The following is a 27,818-nucleotide window of genomic DNA, read 5'->3' as shown; positions in this document are numbered from 1 at the left end:
TAATAAGAGTTTTTCAATTTAAGTTAAGGACTGGAAAGGAGGCATGTAGATGATTATGAAACATTTTATTAGCATTGTAGATGTTTGTGTTTTTTTAGCTTTTTTTTGACAGGATACCGCAGTAGCCAGAGCAGAGTGAATAACATGTTTATCAGACATGATTTTTCATTTCTTTCTATGGCATACAGTAGAAACACAGCAAAAATTAAGGAAATAAATTTATTTAATGGTATTTGCATTAGTGTGAAATATATTAAATCACAGTTTGAGAGTGAAGCTGTAGCGGGTTCTTTATTTTTCTTCCACTTTTCCAATGTTATTAAGTTAAAAATAATGAAACTTTTAGAGTAACAGTAAGACATCTTTCGGGACTGTAGTATGGTCTTGCTTCTTTTGTGCACTGTCGACTAGAGCTTCCTTCCGCTGGAGCTAAGAGCTCAGCAGCCCATGCATTGTGTTACATAGAGCTCTTCCTGTTGATTGTGTTCTAATGCCCTTTGTTTATTCTGGTAAGATGTTTCTTAGAGACGTGCGTGTTCAGAGTTTTTCTTTTTGGAGGCTTGCTAAGTAGAAGTCATTCCGTGATGATTCAGACCCAGTAGAATAACTTGGTGTTTTATACTTATTTTCTGTAACAATTCTTAATCATCAAAATACATTACAGGAACAAGCATTACTTACGGAATGCAAAATAGAAATATGCAGTTAATGTTGGATTTCTCTCTCTAGTCCCATATTCTTGTGTAACGTATAGAGACTTTAACTGGGCTGTGGTGCATGTCATTTTGACAAACTCTGTTCTTTACAGCATGTCAGAGGAACTTGGATGGATGATAGACTCCTTGTTCAAACTATAATCAAGACTAACCGTATGCAAGTACCTTCTTTCAGAGGAAGCAGCAGGCTTGTGTTGTTAAACTTGTGTTTTTGTTTAGGAACATTTGCTGCGGTTGTTAACCAGTAGATGGTGCTGATCCCAGTTCAAATTTCATAAAACTTTTTTTTGAAAGCTGCAATTTATGCAGACTACCCATTTGTTAGGGTGATGAATTTTCCTGAGGTTATTTTTTGAACTGGCAAATCAAACTGGCACAATACCTCTAGGAGGCAGCAATAAACTAATACAGCTTCAAAATATTTTTCTTCTGAGTAAGTTTCCTATCAGGGTTTGACTTTCAAGGGTGGGAGCTGGAGGTCAGTTTTTATGTGCTCTTTATCACAGAAGAAGTGCTGGTAGTGGTTGGGAGATTATTGGATGGGTGGCCTGGATTGGAACCATAGCAGTACTGGAATGGGGAATGAGTTACCACTGAATGTGTTGTATCAAATCCATAAAATAGGCTTAAAAAAAGTCTGGAGAATAGCAAAATTCTTAATGGTGGGAGGATTGAAGCACAGAATGGGTATTCCATGTACTTTGGGATCATAAGAGAAATATGTTCTTGAAGTAATGTCTTTCATCAGACTGGAGAGAAATGATTTAAGGTGGGGAGGGAGAAGCTTCATGCACAGATTTGGGATTAAATCTGCCATCAAAATGGTGGCTGACAAAAAAAAAATAAATCTGCAGATCAACTTATTAGATAGTGGTGATGATATGCCTTGTTTTGTCTTTGTTGCAGCATCCCAGGTCATTTTTGATGCTGCTTTCTGGCTGCTGCTAACTATTTATTTATCTTTTGTCTTTTTTACTGGCTTATGTTAAGTTGTATTTTGTGGGTTTTGGCAGCTTGGTAATATTGTTCATTTTCCCCCAATGGGCTTCTTAAATGCAATGGTTACGTTGTTTGCTGTTATAATACAGGATGTGCTATCTCTGAAGTAATGATAGCACAGTGGTATAAGCCAGGTGTTTCCCGGAAGTCAGGAGGTACAGGACACTGACACCATATTTATAGGGAAAATTATAGCTGTTAGAACTAGAAAACTGCACGTAAACTGATTACGTTGCCAGAGAAATGTGTGATAGTTGCTTTCCCATTGTTTGTGCTTGGTTTCTGTCCTAATATTTGTATGTCTTCAGTCTTGTTACCTTTCACCAGCTAAAAGGATTGTATCTAAAGATCAACAGGAACATAAAACATGTTGTCCTTTTCCAACACACACAAATATTAAGATGCTAGTTCTTAAAGGCTTGAGTAGCACAAAGGTCAAAAAACAGCTCCACATTTTGCTGTGTTGTCTTCTTCTGTAGCATGAATTAAAACGGTGCAAATTTTGCAAAGATACAAATGTGTGTGGGTATAAATCCATAGTAGAATAAATATATATATTCCTCCCAGATCCAAAAGCTTACTCAGATTTGGAAAATCGAATTCCCTTCAGGATCTCTTCCATCATGGCTCGTAGTTTATTTCATTATATTCAGTAATGCCACACACCCCGGGGTCGGAATTCTCTGCCTGTCACAGTAATTGCCAACATTTTGTGTTTGTTTTCCTGATTAATAATTCTTTTTATGCTCTCTTGTTTGTTTACTTCTTAAATTTCTCGACTCAAATTTACAATTTCCCAACAACACTAATATTTTTCAACGTAAGCTTTCTGCTCACTTTCCCCCCCCCACCAAGTAGTTTAAGATATGCTCATGACACACAGTTATCTGCCTAATCTTATCTGCATCAGTGTGTTCATTTTCCTTCCCCTGCAGTACTTAATATAAAGTGTCCTTTTGTATTAATGTTGTTTGCAGGTGTCTACATGCTCTGGAATATCTTAAAACAAGCCTCTTAGTACTGCATCATATTTTATTTTCTGTCTCTAGTCACTGTTCTTTGTATCTGATTAATCTATATGATCAAATTTTGCGTTCCTTTACTTCTTTGCAGAGCGTATTTTAATTTGCTTTGAACTAAGTAGGAATTACGTTTCTTTGCCAACAGAAAAGGGTTCTGTTAGGTAATAAAAATAGCCTAGATCATGTGATACTTTGGTGCATGACTTTCAAATGTATTTGTGTTTAACTCAAATAGATTAGAATGTTAGAATTTTCATAAGTAACTATAGAAACCTAGCTCTAGGTCAGGGTTGTAAAGCAAGAGGATATCCGGGATATGTCATTTTTCAGCTGGTTTAAAAACAAATACTCACCACCTATCCCCAGAAAAAAGTAGACAGTTCTTTATTACTGTCTGCTGTCTCACCACTGAGTGCTTTTTTTCTGAGCTTGCACTTGAATTTTTTGTCCAGGTGGACTGAGTAACACCTGAAAGTAGTTTTAGGCATAAATAGACACTCGGTGGCTGATATGAAAATACCTTTTTGTATATCAAAATGCTTTTCTTCGGTAGTAGATATAATAGTACAAAGTTGAATTTTTGCAACAGCAAAGGTCTTAAAAGCATAATCATGCTCTCCTATCTGTTCTTATCTTTGCATAATTCATTTCTTGTTGTTTTAAACCTGATTTAAGATGATTCTTTTTTTTCCCCTTCCATACCACAGCTTCAAAACAATTATCCAGTACATTGACAACCAGTTTGAAAGATACCTTCATGATGAGAGTGGTCTAAACAGACGACACATTGTAGACAACAGGGTCCACTGCTGTTTTTACTTCATCTCTCCCTTTGGACATGGGTAAGAAAAACCTCTTGTATTTTAGGGTGTTAATGTTCATAAGTCTTCATTACTTGAAATGAAAACTTTTATGTTAACTGAGTTACTTCCCACAGTCAGTTAGCCAGTGCAATTAAAATGGTCTTGGGGGATTAACACTCTCCTCTGCTTTGTCCCCTTTTTGGCATTTAATATTGTTTTGAAGCAGACAGTATTACATTGTTTATCGCCCAGAAATGTAAGAGCTTACAGTACAGTAAGAGCTTACTGAATTTATCTTATAGTGATAATATTAATTGCAATTCAACCAACCTAATAACCAAGTGCTCTGGTTTAATTTATTCTGGGCATACTATTTATGTAGATACTTTGAAATAAATCGTTTCTAATATATTACTTGATTTTTATAAATCCAAAGCAAACAAATTCCACTGCAGTTTATTTTATTTTATTATTTTTTTTCCACTTGTTGGCAGGCTGAAACCATTAGATGTAGAATTCATGAAGGCTCTTCATGGAAAAGTCAACATTGTCCCTGTGATTGCCAAGGCCGACACACTGACACTGAAGGAGAGAGAGAGGCTGAAGAGAAGAGTAGGTCTAACACTTCATCGTGAAAACAATGTGACCCATACAATGTTAAAGCCAAGTATAAAGCAAATTCAGACCAAAGAGAGGTGAATGATACTGGCCAAGGAACTAATCTTCAAAAAGCCTGGGGTGGGAAATCTTCTCTGAAGTTGGATGCACTTTACCAGTTACACATGATAAGAATCTGTATGTTCTTGGCTTTGTCTATCCTAGCAAGCAGAGTACCCCAGTAGGGAAGGCTTTTTGAATGAAACCATTTGTAGTGAGGACTTGAATCATTCTGAAATACATGTAGTGCAGATGTTGTTTCAGACTAGTCCTAATTTAGTCCAGTGGACTGCATGCCCATTAGTGATGGGAGTGTGATAAGTATGTTTTAAGAGTATAGCTTCAGATTTAATTTTATCCAAAAGAGACTTGGTTTGTGTGCTCTAGCTATGCTGTATGGTTTATACTAAAAACATAGTTAAGTTGGGGTGTCTGGAAATTTTCTTAGTAAGTGCACCCATGATACAAATGAGAACAGTAATACAGAGGTAGGATATTTGGCTGATTTACTAGCAGGATGCTTTCTCTAGCTCCATTGTTATCAAAACGTGGGTGTTCTTGTGTGCATTTTTTCTGTTCACATCTGTTCACATAAGGTGGATCAGTAAAATTTATTGATCGTGAGCATTTTTCAGGTTTATTGACTAAAAAGCAGAGCAATCAGTGTAACAGACTTGAAACCTACAAAGCAAAATGATACCTTCTGAGTTTTTACATATTTAGTAACTTATGTTTTGGGTATAAAGATAATCATTACTTCTAAAGTGCCATTTGCATTTTGTATCAGATTATGCAAACTTTTTTTAATGGTAAGATTGCCTTAATCTTTTATATTATTTTTTTAAAATGCATTTTTGTACTACCACTTTTTGATTCTGATGGGGTCCATGGCTAATATTTAGATTGTGATCCTCTGGCTTCCAGTAGTTCTTTAGAATGGTTGTTTGATCTTTATTCCAAGTGCTTTTGTATGGGGGTATTTTTCTGGTTTGTGTCTTGTTTGTTTTCATTTTGGTTTTAAGGAAGTACAGCTTTATTTTAACTGAGAAAATAGTATAGATAGATATCCTTACAAAAGAGCACACTAGCTGAACTGAATTCAGCCTAAATTTAGAGGGCTTTTCTTTTTGGAGAGGAGCAGTGCCACAGTGAAAGGTGTGACTATGGTTTGTGTAGACTTGTAAGCAACCATAATTTAGCAAAGTAAGGTACTGCTAGTGTTCCTGTTGTGTTTGTATACAGCTTGGTGATGTAACAAAACTTGCCTCAAAAATTAATATATCCGCTGTCTTTGAGAGAATTTAAAATGGGGTCAGCTGTGGCTGTATGAACCTTGTCTGCAACATAAACAAACATTCACTGAAGGGGCAGAGGTGTTTATATGAATGCAACCAGCTTTATGATGAACTAGGTGGAGGGAAGGAAAACAAACAAACAAAAAACATTCATTGACTTAAAAAGGATCTTTAGGTCTTGCTGAAAGAAATTCTGCCCAGGCTCCTGGGCTTTTATTTCATTCTTCTACAAATGCCATGGGGAAATAACAGGTACTGTGGACAAATTGAAAGAACTCTATAGGGACGTCACTCACAGGGAAATAACAAAGCAGATGTGTGGCTGCTTATGCTGTCTTTCTCTTTTTTTTCCCTTTTTTTTTCCTGTGGTTATACTGACTTGGTGAAAGATTTTCATCTGATATCAATACTGTTCATGGAGCTGCTGCTACTTATAAAATTGTATTTGATCTTTCAGCGGTGTACTTCAAGCTCAGTTTTCATAGGTACTGATTTTCCGGTTCAGCATTTGGTAACAGAATGATGTTGAAAGAGTTGAAGCAGGCATTTAAGTGGAACATTAAAGAAATATTTGACAATATAGTTCACTGGGAATGCTGAATGTTCTGCTTTGTGTCAGTTCAAATGCCTAAAATAAGTTGATATAAAATGGCTTCTAACTGCATTCATCTTTCACAAAAACAGTTCTTAGGTGAAATGAAGAGGAACTTAATCTTACTAGGTTTTGTTGCTTGCTGTAATTATCTTGAGTTTTTCTTCTGTGCTCCTTTTATCTGCTGCTTGTTGGTCTCAGGGTCAAGCACAGTAGAGTGCACATGCTGTTAAACATTTGCTTCTGTGGGTTGTTAACACAGGGTTTTAGCTACAACATGTCAGTAGTGCAGGCAAATGCATTTCCTGATGTGAATTTGGAGTTGGTACAGTTTTGTAACTGAACTTATATTGAGGGTTTTCAGTGCTTGTTTATTGTGGAGTATGGAGGTGAATTACAATTTACAGCCTTTGATGAACAGGTTAATTTAAAAGCAGCCTCTCTTGAACATATTCTGTGCTAATCTGTGTCTAGTTCCTTCTAGTTTAAAGCAAAGTTACTTTTAGTTAACTAGTCTTTAAAACAGTCTCTGCTTACACCAAGCCACACTTATGCATGGGCTAACTAATGAAATCAACAGCACTTTCACTGTAGTCTGAGGGAGCGGTTAGGAAACAGGTAAACAACAGTCTTCGTTATTTTTGTTCTGCTGGTAAAGGTCATTCAAGAAACTGAGTTTATACTAAGTCAAATGTATAATGTGGTTCCAAAGCTTTGAAAGTCTAGCTACTGTATATTGTTCTAACTCAAAGCGTCTCTGCTAACAGAATCTCTAATCAAGAATAAGAATCTAAATCCTGCTTTGCTGACGCAGCTTGAAGTATTTTTTTATTTTTTTTTAAGATCTCTCTGCCATTTGGCCGTCAATCTAAAGTAAAATGTTTTTGTTTTGCTGCTTTGGACTAAGCAGCAAAATCAGTTTGTGGTGCTTGCAAAGGAAACCCAGCTTGGAGTAATTCCTGTTTGGTCTTTCTGGAATTCAAAGTTATTTTTTAAAACTCTTGAGTGGGAAGAAATGCAAGGGAGTTTCACAAGCTGTGCCATGCAAGGCTGCTAAGGAAACCTGCTCAAAAGAATGACTTCATGAGAGGGGAACTAATATTTTGACTTTTTTTTAATTTCCCATGGGAAGGCTAATCTTTAAGAACACAGAATCCTCTGAGGCCAATAAAATTGAGATTTGAAGAAGCAAAATGCTGTTTCATTGTTAGGACGATAAAATACAGTTTGTTTTTATTGCATTTCTTTTTCCTTTCAGGAAAGCACTAGGTTTAACAGCTGTAATATATTATTCTAGCACCCCTTGTTGTTGGCTTTCCCGCTATTGTTTCACTTGCATTTTATCTTCAAGATCTCAGTCAGGTTAAATGTGCTTTCTTATTTTATGCAGATACTTAAAGGCATCGCACTGCCCAACCCATTCCAGATCTGTGTTTTACTATTATTTGGTGACAATTTAGTTATCTTCCATTTTGCAAAGCAATAATAACACGTATTGATTTAAATGTAATGGAGCTAACATAACTGTTATTTGCTTATTGACAGGACTTATTCCTAGTTCTCTTTTGTCTATTAAAAGTATTACTCTGTGTAGGTACGGGCTAATAATATTTTATTGTATGTGCGCATGTGTGGTTGTGGGGGACGTTTATATACCTGCCAAGAAAGCATTGTCATGGAAATAGCTGTGGTTCATACATGGTCAGTTCTAATCTAATGGTGTGAGGGATTGTTTTGTTTTCAACAGCTGTTTAATAACCAAGGTCTACTTGGACAGTTTTATTTATACTGTAGTTATCAGTTGCTATCACAGCAGAAGATCAAGGAACCCAACAATACTACATGGAGGTTCATTAAGACCTCTCGTATTTGAAATCTAGCTTTAATTGTGTTATCAAGTTGGTGTGTGTTGTTTTTTTTTTTGCCCAAACTTCACCGCAGTAGTGAGTCGTGCATCCAGGTCATTTATAAAGACACAGAAGAGAACTGGCCCTATAATGGAGCCCTGGGGTACCCCACTAGTGACTGGCCACTAGCCTGATGTAACCCCATTTGCTATAACCCTTTAAGCCTGACCCATCATCCAATTGTTAAGCCATCTCATTGTGTACTTGTCTAGCTGTATTCTGGACATTTTATCTAGAAGGATTCTGTGAGAAATGGTATCAAAAGCTTTGCTGAAATCCAAAAAGGGTTTAAGATCTTTATCTCTATTACAGAACAAAAATAGGCTAGTTAAGGTCATATGCAAACAAACATACGTTAGAAATGTCACAAAACATTTATTTAGTCAGTGAGTCTGTTTCCCTTTGAGTAGACAGGTGAGTTGTTCGTGTTTAGCCATTTCTGAATCTGTAGATTGTATCACAGATGGATTAGTGTAGTACAGAGGTAATCTCAGCAAATGCTTTGGCTTTTTAAATGCCTGTTAGTAAGCTGTTTCTAAAGAGAGAACCTCTATGTTAGCAAATCTCAGCGATGTTCTTAAGATGCGTTTTTTTGTAGTAGCAGAATAAAATCTTTAAAATCCAAACGTAGTGTGGGTTTCTGTGCTCATTTTATAAGTGTGATTATTTTCCCACTTAGTATTTGTTTCTTAAGTCTCAGAACATGTAGGTTGCTGGATGGGTGCTTTTATAACTTGAGCTGTTCTTCTTAAGGTATTTATGGATTTGAGGTCTAAATCTGTCTGAATGAAGAAAAAATGAAAAATGTTATTTTTTCTTCATAGGCAGGATGAAATTAATGGAACGTAATATAGTCAAAGAATAAGTAATGGTAATTTCTGTTAATGGATTTTTAAATCATTTTTGAACTACTTAGAGCAGAAAAGCATGCTTTGAGACTTCTATACTTAACAGTCTAGTAGATCTATTGCATATATCTTTAACCTAATAATATATTTTCAATGAAATAAGATTTTACTATTTTCCTTCCTGTTTTTTTTTAAACTCCTCAGGTTTTGGATGAGATTTCTGAACATGGCATTAGAATTTACCAGCTCCCTGATGCAGATTCTGATGAAGATGAGGAATTTAAAGAACAAACCAGAGTTTTAAAGGCAAGTATCACTATTGCTCAATTTATTATTTTGCTGCAGTAATTATGCAGGCCTACTGTGTGCTAAAAATATTTCATTCCTTTATAATATATATAGAAAATTCAAGTTTTGTTTTCTTTCTGAACTATAATCCTATTTAGTCCATTTGCTTCGTCAGAGTTCCTAATGTAGTGTTACGACTTTTCGTTTTTAAATGTAAGCAACTGTTCACCAAGAACTGTGAGTTGCTGTCTGTTTTCTGACTCAAACCTTTTAACATGTAAGCAAAAAGAGAATGTGCAGTTACTACACTAATTAACAACTTTCCTCTTGTTAGAATAGATAAGGGTTTTAATGAAGTCATTTCCTCTTTGTGTTGTGATACTTACAAAGATGCTTGAAGAACATATCTGAAATTCTCAGTCTCTAGATACTTTAATCTGAATCTGAAGTATGTTTCTGTTGGCTGTTTTCCATGCATGATGTTATGTCAGATGACACGTTATGCCCAAACTGTATTTCAACAACAGTCAAGTGTTCCTAAAGCAAAGCGTCATTTCCTTTTGAACTTCTGTTAAGACAAACTGATCCTAACAAAACTGCAGGTATTAATAATGAGAGGTTGCATTGTTCAGAATAGGATTTGTTGTTTTTTCATGTAGAAGGGTTTTAGTAAAATACATTTGTCAACACTTCCTTTCCCTGTCTCCTGTCTGTTACTTATAATACCTTTGCGCTTTCCTTAAAAGAAAAAGGCAAACAACTAAACCCACAAAAAAAAAAATAGCCAATCAAAACTCTACACAGTAACTTGTTTTGCTTTGTCTCAACTAGGCTAGCATTCCCTTTGCTGTTATTGGATCCAATCAACTTATTGAGGTGAAAGGGAAAAAAATCAGAGGCCGTCTGTATCCCTGGGGAGTTGTTGAAGTTGAAAATCCAGAGCACAATGATTTCCTTAAATTGCGCACAATGCTGGTGTGAGTAATGGTAAAATTATCCCATCCCCCTGTGGTAATGTAATTCTGTTACAACGACTAGAGAGTCGTAAGAACCTATATTCTTGAATTCAGTGGTTGTCCTGATGACAGTGTACATTGACTTTTTTTTACATACTCCTTCTGCAGCTTGATTTACTTCTATGATCCTCTGATCTGACTTAATGCAAAATATAGAAAATATTTTCTTGTAAGATGCATGTAATAGCTTTTACATCTTACGTTAACAGATTTTATGGCTATACATGTAAATTGAAGTTTTCTTATAGTGCAGTGGGTGGGGCAGAGAGGCTTTTAAAATACGAAAATGATTGATTAATCCATGAAGATGAGTATTCTAAAGGAAAAGCTCAGTTTTCCTGCCAGCATGGGAAATCCTTTGTTAAATGTGATGCCCTTCACCCTTTATGACTTTAGCTGATACAGATATTCTGCCAGTGTAGATAGCTTTAAGTAATTTTTATGACATCTTGCTATTGTTGCAAATTGAATTTGGTTGTGGATTTTGAGTTTTACTCTCTGCTGGGCAGGGATTGCCCTCTACTGGCCATCATTTCTAGCAACCATTTTTTTCTCTTCTGACAATTGAAAGTTATGCCATGTCAGCTGTTATGTTAGCCAAGGAACTCTGCCTACTTTTCAGTTACAAATTATAGCTAACGGCACTTAAGAGTCAAGAAATACTTTAGGAATTAAAATACCTTTTTGGATAACAGTATTCACAAGGTTCTTGTGCTTCAGGCTCATGTAAAAAAAAAATGCTATAAAGTAATGAGTGAACAAGAAAAGGACAGCATACTTTCTGTGTTTTAATAATATTGGTAGGAGTATACTAAACCATGAATTAAAAGACCAGTGAACATGAAAGCAGTATTCTGGCTAGCTTTATGGCAGACTTGGTGTACAGCAATTAATGTTCCAGTGAATATATCCATTATATGAAATGAAAATGGAAGATAAAAGGGTGTTTCTCTTCCCTTTGACAAGAAGGACAAAATGTTCAATAGCCCTTTGCTTGTTCTAGAACGCACATGCAGGACCTGCAGGAGGTGACCCAAGATTTGCACTATGAGAACTTCCGTTCAGAGAGGCTAAAACGAACTGGCAAGTAAGTATGTGTGTCCCTCTGGGCCCTGTTACTTGTGAGTCTCTTCTTTTTCTCTGTGGCATCTGACACACTCATCCTCCTAACTAATCCTCCCCTGTATCTCATTATTTCTCATGAGATTGCAGTCTATGGAGTTAGTGAAACGTGTGACTATTTTCTTGAAGAGTAATAACTTGCAAAGTGCCATGCTAACAAACAGCTGTTCTTGTTTTCATATTCATTCCCTTTTCTTTATGCTTTTAAATGGAATTATGCATAGAGAAGCAATGGGCTTGCAGGCAAGATAGGTTTTTATTTAATGATGTCTACCTGGAAAAAAATATGCCTCCTAGAGTTCGTTTTTATATAGGACACAGCCTATCTGGTTAGGTAGGATATTGCTTCTCTAGTAATTTCAAGACTGCCATGCTGGCTTTTTTCCTTATTCCTTCATGTATGGAGAGAAGTTGAGTCCGATTTTATGGTAATGTTTTTTTTTTTTTTTTAAATAATTATAAAGCTTCTGTCCTTGGCAGATTTGATGCAAAAAATCCACAACTATTCAGGCTGCATCCTTCTTGATAGCAACTTTTTCTTCTCCCTACTTTCCTTGTTAAATATTCAGCTAAGCATTTTGATCGTAGAGGAAAGGAAATAGCTTAAGCAGTTATTTCACTGCTGCTTTTATGAATGATTTTGCAGTATTGACAGGTGGCGGAGGGAATCTTATGATTTCTTCATTGCTATAGGAATTTTTTGCTGTTTAATCCCATTATAAGAAACGAAAGAAGAAAATTAGAATGTGGAAATAACAGAAGGCAAGGTAGGCAAAGAACAGATAGAAGATGGCATTTTTACAAAAGGGGTGTAAATGAGTTTAACAATGTCTTCTGTTCCGTGTGAGAAGGCATGCATGCTTTTTCATTGTTATATTAACTGAAATATGAGCCTTCAATCTGTTCTTGGAGACTTTTTCTTCTGTATCTTAGACCATCAATGCATTCTTTTGTTCAACAGGCCTGTTGAAGAAGAAGTTGTAGACAAGGATAGAATCCTCCAACAGAAAGAGGCTGAGGTAAGGCAGAGCTTCTAAAACTTTTTGTTCTTTAATATAACATTCCATGGTCCAATTTCAGTGTTCTGCATCAACTACTGCCCAGAGACTGTAAGATGAGAGTTGTGAAAAATAAGACCTAATCTGAACATACAGGCTGCCCATGCAAACTTAATTGCATACTATGGATAGTAGGTAGCATGTGGACTCTTGGTTGTTAGGCAGGGTATTTTTCTTTTCCAGTACGCATGCTGATTTTTCCGAAGCATAATTTCTATTTTTTGTTAAGCATTGAAGTCAATTTATGCTTAAAACAGCACATGTAGCTGACAAACATATGTTGGGGTAGACTGGTAGACTAATGTCATTTCTGATGTGCATGATTTAGTACAAACATGTTAACAATAAATTTCTCTGTGCGTCATGTGGCTACAGAGTAGAAGAAGCTTACCAAGTCTTAAAAATCCCATGATACAATTAGTGTGCATGTCTTTTCATTTTAATCTTGACTTGCAGCAAAATTCCTGATACTTCTTTTTTATCAGTCAATTTATGGATTTGGTCTTTTCAGTCCCTGATTTCTTACTCTGCTTTCAAGTTATTGCTAAGCCTTTCAACCTAGTATTTTTATGCTGAAGTTCTAAAGATTCAGAGATTGTCAGCCTAGTATTTAAATTCAAGTATTACAGTGCCAAGGCTTATGACTGCTTTCATTGTGGCAACACTTTCTGCCAACTGGAAGATAGTGTTTTTTTTTTCTATTTATCCTTCTTTTATCCAATTCAGCTTGGATCCAAGTCCATAAATGGAGGACGCATGATTTAAAAGGCCAATGCATACATGCAGTGATTTGGAGTAAGAAGTTATAAATAAAAATACAAGCAATTTTGTGTGTTTCTGAGATGAAACATTCAGACTCCAGTACATGGAAGCTTATGGAACATAGTTACTTCCATCTGTGCATTTCCTTTTTCCTTTGTAGCATCCACGTTTAAAAACAGCTAACCCTGGCTACCTGGCATGTTGACATAATCAGCTGTTTCTGCATTTCCTTTTAGGATGTTTTTTTTGTATTTATCACCATAACTAGTAGCTAATAATATGAATTATCAGAGATTAAATAAGATAGAGTAACTTAAAATTCTGCAGTGATAAAAATGCAGCTATGTTGTTGAAATTAGTTTAGGGCAGTGGAGCTTCTGCAAGTGCTCTGTACACAAATCCACTGCCTTGGATTTACTGACCTATGTGCAAAACAACAGCAGAGTACTAGATGCTGTGGAAAGGTCAAGAGCATTGTTTGGAAACACTTTTTATAATCCAGTGTTTCAAAGTTTCATGGGACACACTTAAAGAGTTTAAGTGATAACTGTTTCTCCTTATTTTATTTAAACTGTATAAATTGTACTTGCCTAGCAGTTAAGTAGAAACTTAAGTATCTTTCTAAAACTATTTGTCTTCAGGTTTACACCTGAAAAAAATCTTCTGTAACTGTTTCTGCTGGAAACTGTTGATACAGTAAGCACATTATCATATACTGTTCTATGCTGACCGTGCTGTGTGAATGAATATGTAGTATTTATATATATGTATGTAATGCAGTTCTTATATATTATGGCTAAGCAGGGGAAGTCTTGAATTTCTTGGAGGATGATCTCTGCAAGTTCCCTCTGGGACTAATCATCTCTGAATAACTGCTGCTGAAGTTGCGGAGGATTAGGATAGAACTTGAAAAAACAAGTAGATTTTTAAGCTCTGTGTTCTATTGTCTTGAAGAGATCAAGAGGCTTTGCTGAATCTTCTGTAGATAAGCTGGTATGAAATCCCTTCATCTCTGTATCATCCCAATGGTTCAGACTGGGAAAAGTCTGGGGAGGAAAGAGGCACAGAGGAAATGGGTTTGCATTCCATGGCCTTTGCAGAGAAAACAAATATCCATTTCCCCTCCTGTTTTGCATTCCCATCAGTAACGGTGCTTGAAGTTCTATTTACAGTTTTTTAAGGTTTATATAACCTTGGAAGGAATGAATGCTTGGGTTAGTGCCAGGATCATCATTATCAAGGCATCACTTTTAAGTGATCTTTTATTATGCCAAAGGAAGTGGTCCCCAGTTCAGCAATTTGGAATAGCTAGTCTGTCATCTTGGATTTATTGCTCAGTCTGGTAGTGCTTTTTGTTCATCTGCAAGTGATGATCTGTTTTTCTGAGCTGGGAAGTGAAAACGAGAAGAAAGGTATCCACATTCTTTCCTGTAAACATGCTACAGTTCAGATTATTTTGACATTGTGGTGTAAATGGGCACCCAAACTTAGGAAAGTTTATAGTGTTGTGCAATACTTCTCCTACCCTGAAAATATCTTGTAATAAAAATCTTTCAAAGTTTTTTGAGAGAGAATACTTCCAGAAAAATGTTAAGGCTGTGATTATATGAAAACAGCACGGAACAAGATTTCTCTCTTTCCTCCCCTCCAGTGAGCTACCCAGAGACTTCGGGCTCCAGTGTCTTCAGAGGAGTTGGTCAGCAATTGGTTGAATACGAAAGAATTAATCACAGTGTTAAAATTGTTTTCTCTTTGTCCTTCTACTTCCTGAATTGTTTTTAGCCCTTTGGCAGTTGAGATCAAGAACTCTGCCATAGGTTTAGTATGGGAGCCCTCGCGGGGGCAGCCTGCAGTGCCAGGGTCTCGCAGCAGCCCCGTGGGCAGGTGAGGGTGTGCCAAATGCTTCCATGTGTTGGTAGCTGGCTGGAATTTAAGGTATTTGCATAAGTATTTTCATGAAAGATAAGGTGAAAACTTTTATGTGGAGAGGCAGCGTGACTGCTGATAAAGGCCTCCAGACCTGACAGAAATAGAAACACCTCTAATGTTTAATTTGGTTTTGTCGACCGTTATTACCCAACGTAGGGGGAAGGAGGTACACCTTATGCAGAACACTGCAGCCTTCCTCTGTGAAGTGAGTCCTGGGAGAACATCGTGAGAAGATGGCCCTTAGCAGATGATTAGCAATGGGAATCCCTTGGAGGTTGGAGTGAAGAATTTTTTTTGAGTAACTGCATTTTTTGTCCTTTTGAGTTGTTCTTTGAAGGAACAATCCTTGCTGCCCATGTAGCGTGATGGCTGTGACTATAGCGACTTCTGTTATTTATAGTGTCAGCATGTGCTATGAAAGTGTACGTTTAGCTTGATGTTAGCTCCTTTTCCAATGTGGCAACCTTATCAGGAGTATTTTTCTTGTCCTCAGTTAACAAGTTTAGTTCTTCTCTTTGGTACTGAAAGTATTTTTAACAAACAGCAGCTATTGTGGGAACATCCTAGTGTATTAGAAAATTCACTGTCTACAACTTCATTTTTCCATCTTGTTCTATTCTTGCAGCCTCTTCTGTTAGGAACTTTTTATGTAAAAGCATGGACAGAAATAATCATACTTGGTGTGGGGAGGAGAAGCATGTCAGTGGGAAGTAAATAGTGTTCAGTTCTTAATATCGCTTTTCCTGCGATATCTGTGGGGTTGTCCCTAAAGAGACACCTTGTTCAGACAGGAGCAGTACTTGTCTGTATTCTGGGCAAAACATTACAGTATGGATTCCATACCATGGTATGGAATTCATTAGGAAGCTGTGTGATTCAACTCTGTAACTTTCACTCTCATTTTAGAAGCTCGTGTCCTTTCTGTGTTGCTACAGGAGTTGCATGTAATAGATACCCAGTAGTTACACAATAGTTTAAACTAAGTTTTAGTCCTGACATAAGTAGTAAATAAGGAAGGCACAGAAGAGCTGATTTGTGAATTTTACGCTTGAGCTGCCAGGATTCATATTGTGCAAATGATTTTCTTAAGATATTTACGTGCATTCTCTCTAAATTCAGTTATTACTTCAAACTTCAGCATTGTAGTTGCGCAGTCAGGTTTTAGTGTGCGATATGTAGCATTACTCATAGGTTGTCTGTTAAGCATGCTATTATGAAATGCATAGTTGTGAGTTTGGTAAGAGCTCTTGAGAAGCTCCAGTTCTAGAACAAGAAACCATTCTGAATTGTTTGCATATCAAATGCTCAACAAAAGCCGAAACAAAATGCAGTGAAAAACACTCCGGTAAATAGATGTGCTTAAATGTCTTTTTCTTCTTCTTTTTTCTGGGGGGGGGCAACTTTCCCTTATTAAAATGAAACACTAATGTCTTACTATGAACTAACATCCATGGGATACAACAACGTGCTTAGTTTAACACGTTTGTGTGTGCCTGAACGTCTTCCTACTGAATTACGCTGAAAGCTTCAGCAACCTGCCATTATTTAACTAAAGGATGGAACTAACTCTTCACCAGTAGATCTCAAAAGCTCTACGTAAAAATGTAAAAAGAAAATCTTACTCAGTGTTGGAGCAGAGCAGATCTAATTTTTTTTGTCCTGTCTTAGATTTGAGTCTTCCAGCATATGATTTTCATGGTGTGGGCACGTTTGTGTCAATTAAGGTTAAGAAAATGTGAGACTTGGTGATGTAATCAAGTCTTAAAATATGATGTTGATTATTAGCAGAATGCTGTGTTCGAGCAAATCTCCATAATACACATGCAGCAGTATCTTTCCCTGTGATTACTGAATGGTTGCTATTTTGGGAATATTTTGGGGCTCAGTTTCAAGTGCTCTTGGGAAAGAAAGTAGGCGAGCTTCCAATAGGCTAGTTTTACTCTGATGGCAAAGCTGTAGAGGGGAAATTCAAAAGACCAGGTGTCTTACACTTGTACAAGTTCATCTATGAAACTTTATTTTCCTGAACCAGGGAATCAACACAACCCTTCATTTCTGAGGCTTTCTGCTTTTTCTCCTTCCTGCAACAGAATGTCGTCTTTTTGATCAGAGGCTTTTTGACTGTTTAGCAGAAAGCTGTAGATGGATATATAATAATCACTACAGACTTAACTGTACCACGCTGTTCCTGTGTGAATCTCCTTCTGTCAGGGTCTGTCTATGCTGTAGTCACAGGAACCTGAATTAGCCTTTACAGACCTCTGCTGCTGCGTCAAGAGATGTGTACCAGTCTGTAAGCCAGCTAGTTCTAGGCAAGCTCTGCTACCTCTAGCTATGCTCTGAAGCCAGGCAAGAAAATGTGATATAGGCACCATTAGCTATTCTTTCCCTGTTCCATGATGTTTCTTTGTGTTTAAAATGAACAATCAAGACAGCTGAATGCTGCACGTATTTACTTGCACACACATTGCAGATTATTCTGGACTGAATGTAATGAAGTAACTAGTATCTCTGTGGCTAATGTGGTTGCCTGGATGAAAATGCAGTATAGTTGCTTACACAGTGCATTTTGAGTTGAAAAGTTTTGTCGTCTTTCTCCCTCCCCCCCCACCCGAAAGTTATCCTCTAAGTATTTATTCCTGAAGAATAAAGCTTAACGGCTGAATATTAAAACAATACAATTATTCTTAGAATAATAAAAATTTGCTACACAAGCAGCAGATCCATTATGTGATCTTCAGTTTGAAATGGCATCATCTTATACAGCGTGCATGGAAATTGCAGCCTATTTTTTCCAATTTGTACGACAGAACACCTGTTTATTTGTATACCAAATTAGAGGTATTTGCATATGCATTTTGAAAATCTGCCTTGGTGTTTCTTATTCTTTCTTAGGAATGTTAAGAAAGGAAAAAAATGGGAAAAAAAGCATGATACATATAAAAAAAAAAAGAGGATAAAAAAAGGCGTGATACATAACAAGCATTTTTTTTATGAGATGGAAATGAACTTGTCAGCGTCCTAAGAAAATGCCTTTAAGAAATACAGTTATTTCCAAGAAAATGTCATCATTTAGATATTAAAAAAAAAAAAGTTTTAATATGCTTAGCCTGTCTTTCCAAATTTTATAAGCATCTTTCTGTTTTGCCTTTGAAGAAATTTTTAAATTCTGTCAGCAATTTTGGCTGTTACTGTTGCTAAAAACTTGTGTAATTATCTGGTTAGCCACAAGATGAGTATTCATGAAGGATAGTGTGCTTTGAGTACTTGTATCAGAGCAAAGCTTCTTCACCTCACTCAAGCACTGTATCTCTACATACATGAAGAGAATGTTTTTTCTTTATCCTAGAATAAATATTAATTCACAGGTCTGCAAACATTGCTAGCTTCAAAAGATCTGAATTTTATTGATTAATTCTGCAAAGTATTCGTACAAAACTCTTGTGAAAGCTGGATGTAATACTTTAAAGAATCTGGGATGGGAGAAACAAAGTGTTCAGTTATCTGGTTGAATTTAACATTTCTAGTTTAAAAGGATGTAAATAGGATCTGCATTGTACCATGGAAGAAAATGGTGTAAAATTTCCTGGATTTTGGACTCCATATTGAAGCTTAAGAGAAATTGTCCTAAACGTGGGTGTTTTTCTCTTACAGCTGCGCCGCATGCAGGAAATGATTGCACAGATGCAAGCCCAAATGAGGATGAAGCCCAGTGATGATTAAGATGTTTAACATCTGGATGCATCAGGTATGACTTTTCTGACATTTTACTTCTCCTACATAAGATTTTCATAGTGATTGTTGTCAGTTTTGCACTTTTTTAGCACATCAGAGTGAATGAAGAAATCTTGTAGCAAATACGGTTTCTTCAGAAATTCTGCTTTCTACAGCTTTTCTGGCATAATTTCCCTTTTAAATGCAAGAATAAAACATAGAATATGAGGAGTCTTGTTGCTTAATACTCCAGTTGTGATTGCTGGTCTTCTGGAATGTAAAGCTTGAATAAAATGGATTATATTATCCCTTATGACCTTGTGGCAGCTGCCAACATTCCAAGCCTAAAATAAGGAGATTTTTGTTGCCTTTATTTGAACCTTCAGTCTTCCTGTTTATATTAAATAAATAAATAAAGATTCTCCTAAGGAATAAGATTACTTACTGGATTCCTGTTTAAGCAGAAGTTGATGGTTTTAATGGTATGTGTACTGTGATCTTTCAGCAAAGTAGTTAAGGGAAAGAAGTCATTCAGACTTAGGTTTCTTACTCTTACAATTCCAAATCTTGTGGGTAGGGGAGTCTTCACATCAAGTCTTCCAACTTTCATACTAAGATATATATTCCCACAGCTGGAAATTTAAACTCTGAGGTTAATTTGTGGCTGACCATGCAAGCGTATGTGATATCAGTGTCTGACATAAAGCTCTCATTTCCTCAGACAGGAGCTGGTAATTATGCAGACTGTTAAATATTTTAGCTTGAACTGAAGGTCCCAAGATTTCATGCCGACTTTATCATAAGGCCAGACTCTGGCGTCTTGTGAAAAAAGCTGTTTGATGCAGGAAACCTTATATAGTGTAAATTACTATTGCTATTTGCAAGCAAGTTCAGTTATTTCTGTGACTTACAAATCATGCTTAATAACATGCATCCTTTGAAGTTATATTTGGTAAGAAAAAAGCACCCTAAATCTAATTGCCTTGTCTATAGCTGCTTGCAGAGCATAAGACGTCTGAAATTGGCATCTGAGGGCTCACAGTAAGGGTTAGCCGGCAATGGCACCAGATTCCTTGTGTTTCACAGCTTCTGGCAATACTGAATATGGTATTTATGAAAACAAATTGCAGCATGGTGTGTCCTGAGCTGAATTTGCAGCCATGGCTACATAAGTAAACAAATCTCTGAGCATGCTTACGTGTATCCAAGTGAAATGTTATTTTTTAGGTAGTTCACTAATCTGGAATACATCTTGGATCACTAAATGTGTTAAGCAGGAAATCTTTCCAGGTTAGGCTATGTGATCTTGTAGTGTTTTAGTTTGAACCAAATCGAAAAAGTTTCCTGATATGAAATATTCAATGTGAAAAAAGTTAAGAAGGATTTGAGTGAGATCTTCATGTGCAAAGGTCCTGGTGGTTTTTTGGAATCTGCTAAGCTAGATTTCTGCAGCTGCTAGGGAAATCGTATTGTTTGATAGATTGCTTTCAGGAAAGTGTTTTGAAATTTTTTTGGTAACCCTTCAGATATTGATTGATAGACTTTAATATAACTCATTGGCTAATACGCACAGTCAGAACTGCAATTGCAGTCCTGCTAAACTGGAGTGTTGCTGTATGAGCCCGTTAGTAAGTTGAAGTGAATCCTCATCAAGAACTTATCCCTAGGGAAGCTTCTCTCATGTATGTTAACGGGCTTCGGATAAGGAGGAATGATGATTTCAAGCTCCACTATTCCCACCAAATTTATTTGCAGTATTTTGTTGAATACATTATTTCCAAGGAAAGCAGGAAACTTGTAATTAACACAGTAGTTAACAGAACAAAAATGTCAACACATATCAAAATATACTTGATATCTTTTTGTTCTATTGCAGCTTATCTCGAGCATCTCTTAGGCTCTAGTTCTACAAGAATTTAAGTATTAGCCTATGACAGCACTGCTGCTGAAAGCATTGTCTCTCTTCCAGTTGCTTTTTTGCGCTTATCTTTACACTGAGAAAAATACGTAATTTCGTAGACAACATGTAAAGTAACTGTTCTTATTTTGGATGAAAATGTATTTATATATTTTCTTCAGAAATCCCTTAAATCTCTGTAAAGCTCACACAAAGGTGTTTGCAGGTATTTTGGAAAAAGAACAATGGGATGTAAGTGTCTTCATGGGTAAGAGCTGGAGAGTGAACAGTTGGAAAATTAAATGCGGTGATGTCCAAATATGTGAAATACCCACTTCTGGGCTTCAGATGTACTTTGGAATAGGGTGGGGAAGATTGCTGAATGTTTTGGGGCTTTCTGTAAAGGGTCTGGCATTGCATGATGATAAAGGTGAAATCAAATCTTCCCCCCAAAGACCAGCAAGTCTGTGTAGCATAAAATGCTTCTAAAGAAGGGATGACTGGAAGGAAGGTCTGGTTTATCTGGTCTCCTTTGAATAGGGACGTCTTTAAAGGTTTATGGAAAGAGTGAAGGGAAAATTGACTGCAAGCAGTTTCCTTCAGTTTCTTTTGCGTTCAGGCTAGTGTAAGAGAAGCACGGGGGAGTGCCATAGGTGAAGGTTGTATGCAGTGGGCTGTTTTTTTTTTTTTTTTTTGAGAAGTAGAAATCTGAGGGGAAGTGAAGAAAAGCGCTGGTGGAGACTGAGGAAAGGAAGATGATTTTGTGAACGGTAGCAACCACTGTGCCAAGTGCAGTTTTTGACACAAGTCTGTGAGTACTTACTATATATGATAGTGGTGATTAAGAACTTTTCAGAGCAGTTTTCCACCTAAATATTTTCTACAAATTGTACATGTAGAGTTGTTTGTAGCAGGCAGTGAGAGCACAGCTGACATGAGAATAAAGGTAGAATAAGCAGGAACCATTTTTCCCCTAACTTTTGATGTGCTAATCTTATGAGTCCATGTGAAGCACAATGAAGACTTCAAGACAAGTTTAATTTTCACATTTCTTGCTTACAAAAGGCAAGACTGCTGTAAAGTGGAGGGGCTTATTGCTTCTTATATTTGGCAGTTCAAATGAATGCTCACAGAGAAAAGAGATGGAGGTCTGAAATGACCAGAAACTAAAACAAATGCAGTTTTATTTGTTGGTTCCAATATGAAATGCTTCTTGCCTGTTGAAATAAGTCTGCAGTAACCCTAATAGCATATTTACTAGTTTCTGAACCTATCTCAGATGAGCAACTGTTATGAAAAGCTGCAGTTATTTTTGTAAAGTGAGATGTTTATTGATGCTTTTCCCTTCCTTTTCTGTTTCTAAAAGCGTAGGTCTTTGCAATCTGTTTTCCTCTTGTTATTTTTACAAATCTGAATTGTCTGTCTGGTACACAGCTTCAAGATCATAGTGGGACAAAGCAGTAACGGAAACCAGGCAATGGAAAACGAATATAGCCAGCTGGAAATATAGTTATGGTTAAGGAAATGTATTTAGGGGAAAAAAAAGCATTTTCAATTATCTGTAGGATGTTAATTCTTTAGTAAAGCTCATGATTTCCATGAGTATTTTAAAGCTTTCTGAGCTCTCTAACACTGTTCTGATTCTAGATAAGAACTGCTCTGAAGGCCCCAAACAGCTAGTTCTTTAGTTCTTTCTACCAGTGAATTGACAGCATTTAACAGAACACCACAAAGCATTGTCATAGCAACCAGCCTTCTAAAATGATGCTGCTGAATGCTGAATTGATCTGATGAGAAATGTCATTTGAGGAAGTAAAGATCATGTTGTAGTTTTTGGCAGCTGAAATTGAAAGCCTAGAGAATGTGGAGCTTTGGCAAAGTTGTACTATTTGGAACAACCACCTGGCACTGTCAGGGGATGTTTCTCTAGCTAGAAACTGGCCTAGAGGAGCGCTGCCATTCTCCAGCACTTTTCAGCTCTCTAAACTTCGGAGTTGTTCAACAAACCCTGCACTGATAGATTAGCACAAATTTTAGTTTCCCTTAGAGAGTTGACTTCTGATTTAAAATCAACATTTTTCCTATGCTACTGTACAGCAGAGTTGTACGGTACTAAATTGGTGTGGCTCCGCAGGACCTTGACGTTAGCTTGTAGAGAGATCTCAGCAGTGTCCTTAAGACCTGCCTTGGAGCTGGTGCCTGCCTGCCTTTGTGCATAATGTGAAGACAGCTAGGTGCACTTCAGGTGGTGGACATTATATGGCTTTTAATTCTCGTCATAGAGAACAATAAAGCTTTCATTTGAACTTGTTCATCTAAAAATATCTTACAACTCCCTATTAGTCCATACTTCTCTCAACTGGTAGATTAGTCGTCTTCCACTTGCAATCCAGGAACTTAAGAAGAGGTGATGTTGTGCTTGGATTGTGACCTTGGCTGTTCTACAGTATCTCTGTGGCTTTTGACAGAAAATAAACAGTTAAGCTCTTTCCAGTAGGAAATTAGGTACGACTTTGTTAAAGTGGTAGTCTTCAAAACACTGTACAGAAAAAATACATATCGTTATTATGGTCGGTAAACCTGCTGTACCTAAATATGGTCTATTTAAAGAACCTTGCTTGGATTTTCTTCTCTGTACAACTTCTGTATGCAAAATTTCCTGGAATTTGTCAAGACCTATTTCAATAAGGAATAGAAATGGTATCTCATTTCTAACTCTTAGGATAGATGCATCTTGAAAATTGCATCCCATTGAGACCAATTTCCAGAACTACTCTGTTCCCTCTAGAGGAGAGCAGAGAGATAAATGACCCTCCCTCCTCCCCAGAACAAAAACAACCTCCATTTTGCAGATTTAGAAGCTTTCCAAGGAATACGATGAGTTTGCAAAATGTAAAATGAAAACAATTGAAACACCCAAAAGCAAATTTTCTGATAATTTCACATAATTACACAAAAATATAAGTAAATAGATTAATGCAAATTGCCTTGATTTTTGCCATGTGGTCCCTGAATAGAGAGCAGATCAAATTCCTAATGGGTCCCTGCAGAAATCCTGTTTTTGTGGGGAAATGTCAGGGGTAAGTGGAAATGCATTTATTTGCTTTTTACTAATGTGTAGATGCTTTGGGAAAGATTAAGCCCGCAGTGCAGTGACATGCTCAGTTCCTGTGAATACATGCAGTGGTACCTTGCATTCCTGCCTCTGAGAGGCTTGATTTCTCAGGAATGATACAATTTAAGTATTTCCACCTTTTATGGTATCTCAGTGACACTCTGCACTGGATGCAGAGGGTGAAGGGAGGTGTTCGCTGCCAGAGTTTCGTAGGCGCTAGTGGGCCAAGGAGGGGAGTACACAGACCTTTTAGGGCTATGCCAAAGCCTGACGTGTTATCGTGGTGGGCCTCTAAATGCTTCAGGCAGCTTTTTACTCCATAAGCATTTTCAGAGAAACTTTTATAATAGTTGTGGAGCTTGGAGCCTAGTATGTATATATGACTCAGTGCACATTAAGCCTATTAGCACATTAAATTAACTGATAAATGTAGGAAAACAGTTCAAAAGCCAGTTTTGTAACTGTATGGTTGGCTGATGGCATTTATTATGGAGAAATAAAAGGTGTTGCTACAGACTAGCAAAAGGAAATGGAACAAACTTGAAGCATGGGACTCACCAGAGAATTATAAATGTAGCTATAACCCAGATTGAGGTTGTGAGTAACAACATGAATCAAAACCAGCAAACAACAGGACGTCGGTTTTATCAAATAGTTAATGGTTTTGTTTTTCCAGGAGTTCTAACGAAGTTTCCAAATGTTTTTTTTTTTTTTTTCTGATACAGAAGCTCCAGGGTTTAACTATAAAACACAAGCCTTGTGGAAAGACTCAGTTTCTCAAAGCTCTTGCTCTAGTGATTGGAAAGCAAAATGGTTGTAGCTACAACATAAAATGGGTGATACTTGAAGAAGAAGAATTTAGGTCAGTTAGAAAATGTTACTGGTTATAAAACTTCCCTCCCTGGCAACTGAGGACTGTAGGGGGAGATATGTTAAGCTGCCCTGCGTTGTAGTGGTGTCTTTTGAAGCAACTGAAGGGGGGCAAAGCAAGCCTGTTCCTTCCTAAGTCTTTTGAAACCGAACTTTGTTCAGTGTTCTGAACAAGTGCATCAGGGTGCACGTGTATGTAGTGCTAGTTAGGCTACTTGCTGATTACGTTTTAGTGGCATACTGCAGAAATGTATTTATTGTGGTGCATCAAATAACAGTGGGAATTCATGTTGCAGGTGGAGGCATTTAATAAAGACACGTATGGGGGAGTCTTAAAGTTAATGTATAAAAGTGGAGATAAAATCTGTAATGAACAGTGTCAATCTAATGTGTCATAAAGTATTGCATCATGAGGAGATTAGGAAGAAAGCAGTGAAGTGAATCCACACTGAAAATACACAAGCATACTTTGCCCAGTTATGTTCTACAAGCATAACAAACACAGATACTGCATTGCTAATGTTGGTAACACCAACACACTTGTGCTTATAACCAGAGCCTTCACGTTTATTGGAAACTCCAGTCTTTTTGCGAAATCAGTTCCCACCGCCTCTTGATATGCCCTTCATAACAGATTGAAGGTTATGCAGGCAATGGCAGGAATTTAGTTTCTTTTTCATATTTGAAGTAACAGTGTAGCATGAGGTTAGTTTTGCATCTGAATATTGAATGTGTTTGACAATGTGTGGACTCTGGCTTTAAAGCTTACTGCTGGCTTGCTTGTTGTGGTTACGTGAAGTGATGGCCTACTTGAGATGTTAGGTAATTGCCATTCTCACAGTGGGAATTTTTTTCAATATATAAACAGCAAAGGACCCCGATTGTCAGCTTCCTTTCCTTGTTATCCCAACTGTAATCAGCAAGTGCAGTCTGGATGGGTGTTGCACTGTACTTTCCTTGGCACAGCAATGTTTTCTAGGGTATTTCTTTATTTCCATCCAGATGAATGTTTCAATTAAGCTATTTTTTCCTCTTGTGAATAAGTACTTTTGGGCCTGGAGAACCAGAGGGGTCTCCCGACTTCTAAATCTGCCACAGCTTTTTTAAGCAGGGCTTAATTTTCAGGAAAAGCTGGAATTCTGCTTTCTCTGTAGCAGCCTTTTCAATTGGCAAGTGACTGCAAAGACATTCCAAAACTGGTAGTCATTTCTGAAGTGATAGGTCAATATCCCTGCCTCCAGCCATGTCAATCAGTGCTGCTGTATGAAGGCTTGGAAAAATGTTTGCTTTCCTTTTTTACCTAAGCAGTGTCATAAGAGTGTTCATACGTAATGATTAATCTTGCTGCTTATTTTTAACCATGATTAGATGGTAAGCTTTTTTAAAATTCAGTTTTTGTCATCACAAGTAATGCTTCACGTAACAGGCGGCAGAGGTTGATCTCTTGTGTTACTGTTTAGATGAGCCCTAACACAGTGCTTGTGTTCTCACAGGCTAGAGGGAGTGTGGGTGCCTAAGAAAGTATGCAACTAAAAATAGATTCTTGTTTGTGCTTTTATTAGACATTTGTGATAAATATCTGGGGCCAAACTGCGTCAGGAACTCGCCGTTGTCATCAGCCAGCTCAGTCGATCCAGTCCTAGTGCAGGTCTGTGAGGCAGCAACTTGGTGCCCTGCTCCCTGTGTTACGCTGCTTTGCTAGGAGGGGGTCAGAATGCCAAAAATGCTCTGACAGTGCTGAGAATTTGTCCGTTCTAATGCTCTTTGTTTTCCACTTTCGTTCACAGCAGTATACACTTCTCTAAGTGGATGGGTGCTCTGTTTTCTTTGACCAAGTGGTAACGTTCAAATGCCGGATGCCGCAGATCAAGACCTGCGTTAAAACAAACACAAAGTCTGAAGATTGTGTTGTAAAACTGCTTGTTTTATATATTCAATGTTAATCAAGTTATATTGTATCTTTTTTGAGTACTTTGGTAACACTGTCTTCATACTTATCAATGTGTTTTTATTATCCTTCCTATACTTTTTGATACAGAAATGCATAGAGTACGCTGTTTGGGCTAGTCGTGCTGGGTTTAAGGAGCTAATCGTGTATCTGATAGATTCTTCTGAACAGTTTTGTGATTAATTCTAAAAGACTTTGTGGCCTGTTTACAGTAAATGTATGTGTGTTTGCACAGTATCGTAACTTTCACTTGCTATTTTAAGCCATTCTGTATTGTATCATGTTTTTCGTAACTTTCTCTGTGATCTGATTACTTTTCAAGCTTCCTCTCTGGTGATTTGTATTTGTGTGATGTATGAGAAAATATACAAAACACTGACGATACACCAGTGATGCAGAGAAGCTGGTTTTTCTAAATCATTGTGCCTTAAAATATTGTGAACACTATGCATGCCAGAAATTTCTGTGGATGCCTCTGAAGATGTGTCTTCAGGTCTCAAGTATTGCTTCCAAGAATTCCTATCACAGGCATTTTTCTCTCAGCTGAGTGATGGCGTGTACCGAACCTTTTATATACCATGACACTAATTTTCATTGAGGTTTTGTAATAAATGTATGAATGTGGAAAAAGTTGAATTTTGGGGTGGATTTTGTTGTTTTTTGGCTGTTTTTACGAAGTCCATTAGGCATCTTCTGATGTTGCTTAGGTCTGTAAATACCTTGGAAAATCTGATCTCGCAACTTCGTGTAGGAATTCATGAATGTTGCTGTTTCCTGTATGTTGTTACATAGCTTTTTTGCATACTTCTGTAGTCTTGTGTGTATTATATACACGTAAGTGTAAATTATCTTGCAAATATGGGATTAAGATACTTTGTCTTCTGTTCTAAATTGGAGCGCCTTTCATGTAGGTATTAGCCGTAATTCTGCTGTCTAGCGATGACTGTTTCATCAGGATAGACTTAACAAAGTTTGCATCACAGGGAAGCGTATCTGGCCTGTGTTCAGAGTAAAACTGCGTAAAATGGACATAATGTTGTTATCTTGGCTACTGTACTGAAGTTGAAAGAAGAATTGAGGTGACAGATTTGTTCTGAGATGCAAAGCCTCTGCAGGTTTTATGGAGGTTTGAATTTTAAGCATGTCTGTCAAGAGGGCCAAGGTGAGAGATTTAATTGTGAATGTTTTTTTTCTCATTAATTGTGCACAATTATGTTTGCCTTTCTTGATTTTCTTCCAGAGTTCTGCATCATATTTTGC

At 37.1% G+C, this 27,818-nt stretch overlaps 1 protein-coding gene across 6 annotated transcripts in view; it reads left to right on the top strand.

Annotated features, from left to right (window-relative positions):
• Positions 1 to 27,194, top strand: part of LOC310883350 (septin-2) — a 39,988-nt gene extending 12,794 nt beyond the window's left edge. For 4 of the 6 annotated variants that reach the window (XM_083803508.1, XM_083803509.1, XM_083803507.1 and 1 more), the window contains 8 exons: positions 3,445 to 3,579; positions 4,035 to 4,152; positions 9,044 to 9,145; positions 9,959 to 10,104; positions 11,147 to 11,230; positions 12,227 to 12,284; positions 18,669 to 18,762; positions 26,398 to 27,194. In XM_083803508.1, the coding sequence (XP_083659634.1) occupies positions 3,445 to 3,579; positions 4,035 to 4,152; positions 9,044 to 9,145; positions 9,959 to 10,104; positions 11,147 to 11,230; positions 12,227 to 12,284; positions 18,669 to 18,737 (712 nt within the window). In that variant the 3' untranslated portion in view covers positions 18,738 to 18,762; positions 26,398 to 27,194. The remainder of the gene's footprint in view (positions 1 to 3,444; positions 3,580 to 4,034; positions 4,153 to 9,043; positions 9,146 to 9,958; positions 10,105 to 11,146; positions 11,231 to 12,226; positions 12,285 to 18,668; positions 18,763 to 26,397) is intronic. The other 2 variants (XM_083803511.1, XM_083803510.1) reach the window with 1 other exon arrangement.
• Positions 27,195 to 27,818: the final 624 nt, after the last annotated feature.

Source organism: Anser anser (assembly GCF_964211835.1).
Source record: "Anser anser genome assembly, chromosome: 18".
NCBI classification, from domain to species: Eukaryota; Metazoa; Chordata; class Aves; order Anseriformes; family Anatidae; genus Anser; species Anser anser.
The sequence above is the reverse complement of the archived record's forward strand: the minus strand, read 5'-3'. Positions and strand labels throughout refer to the sequence as shown.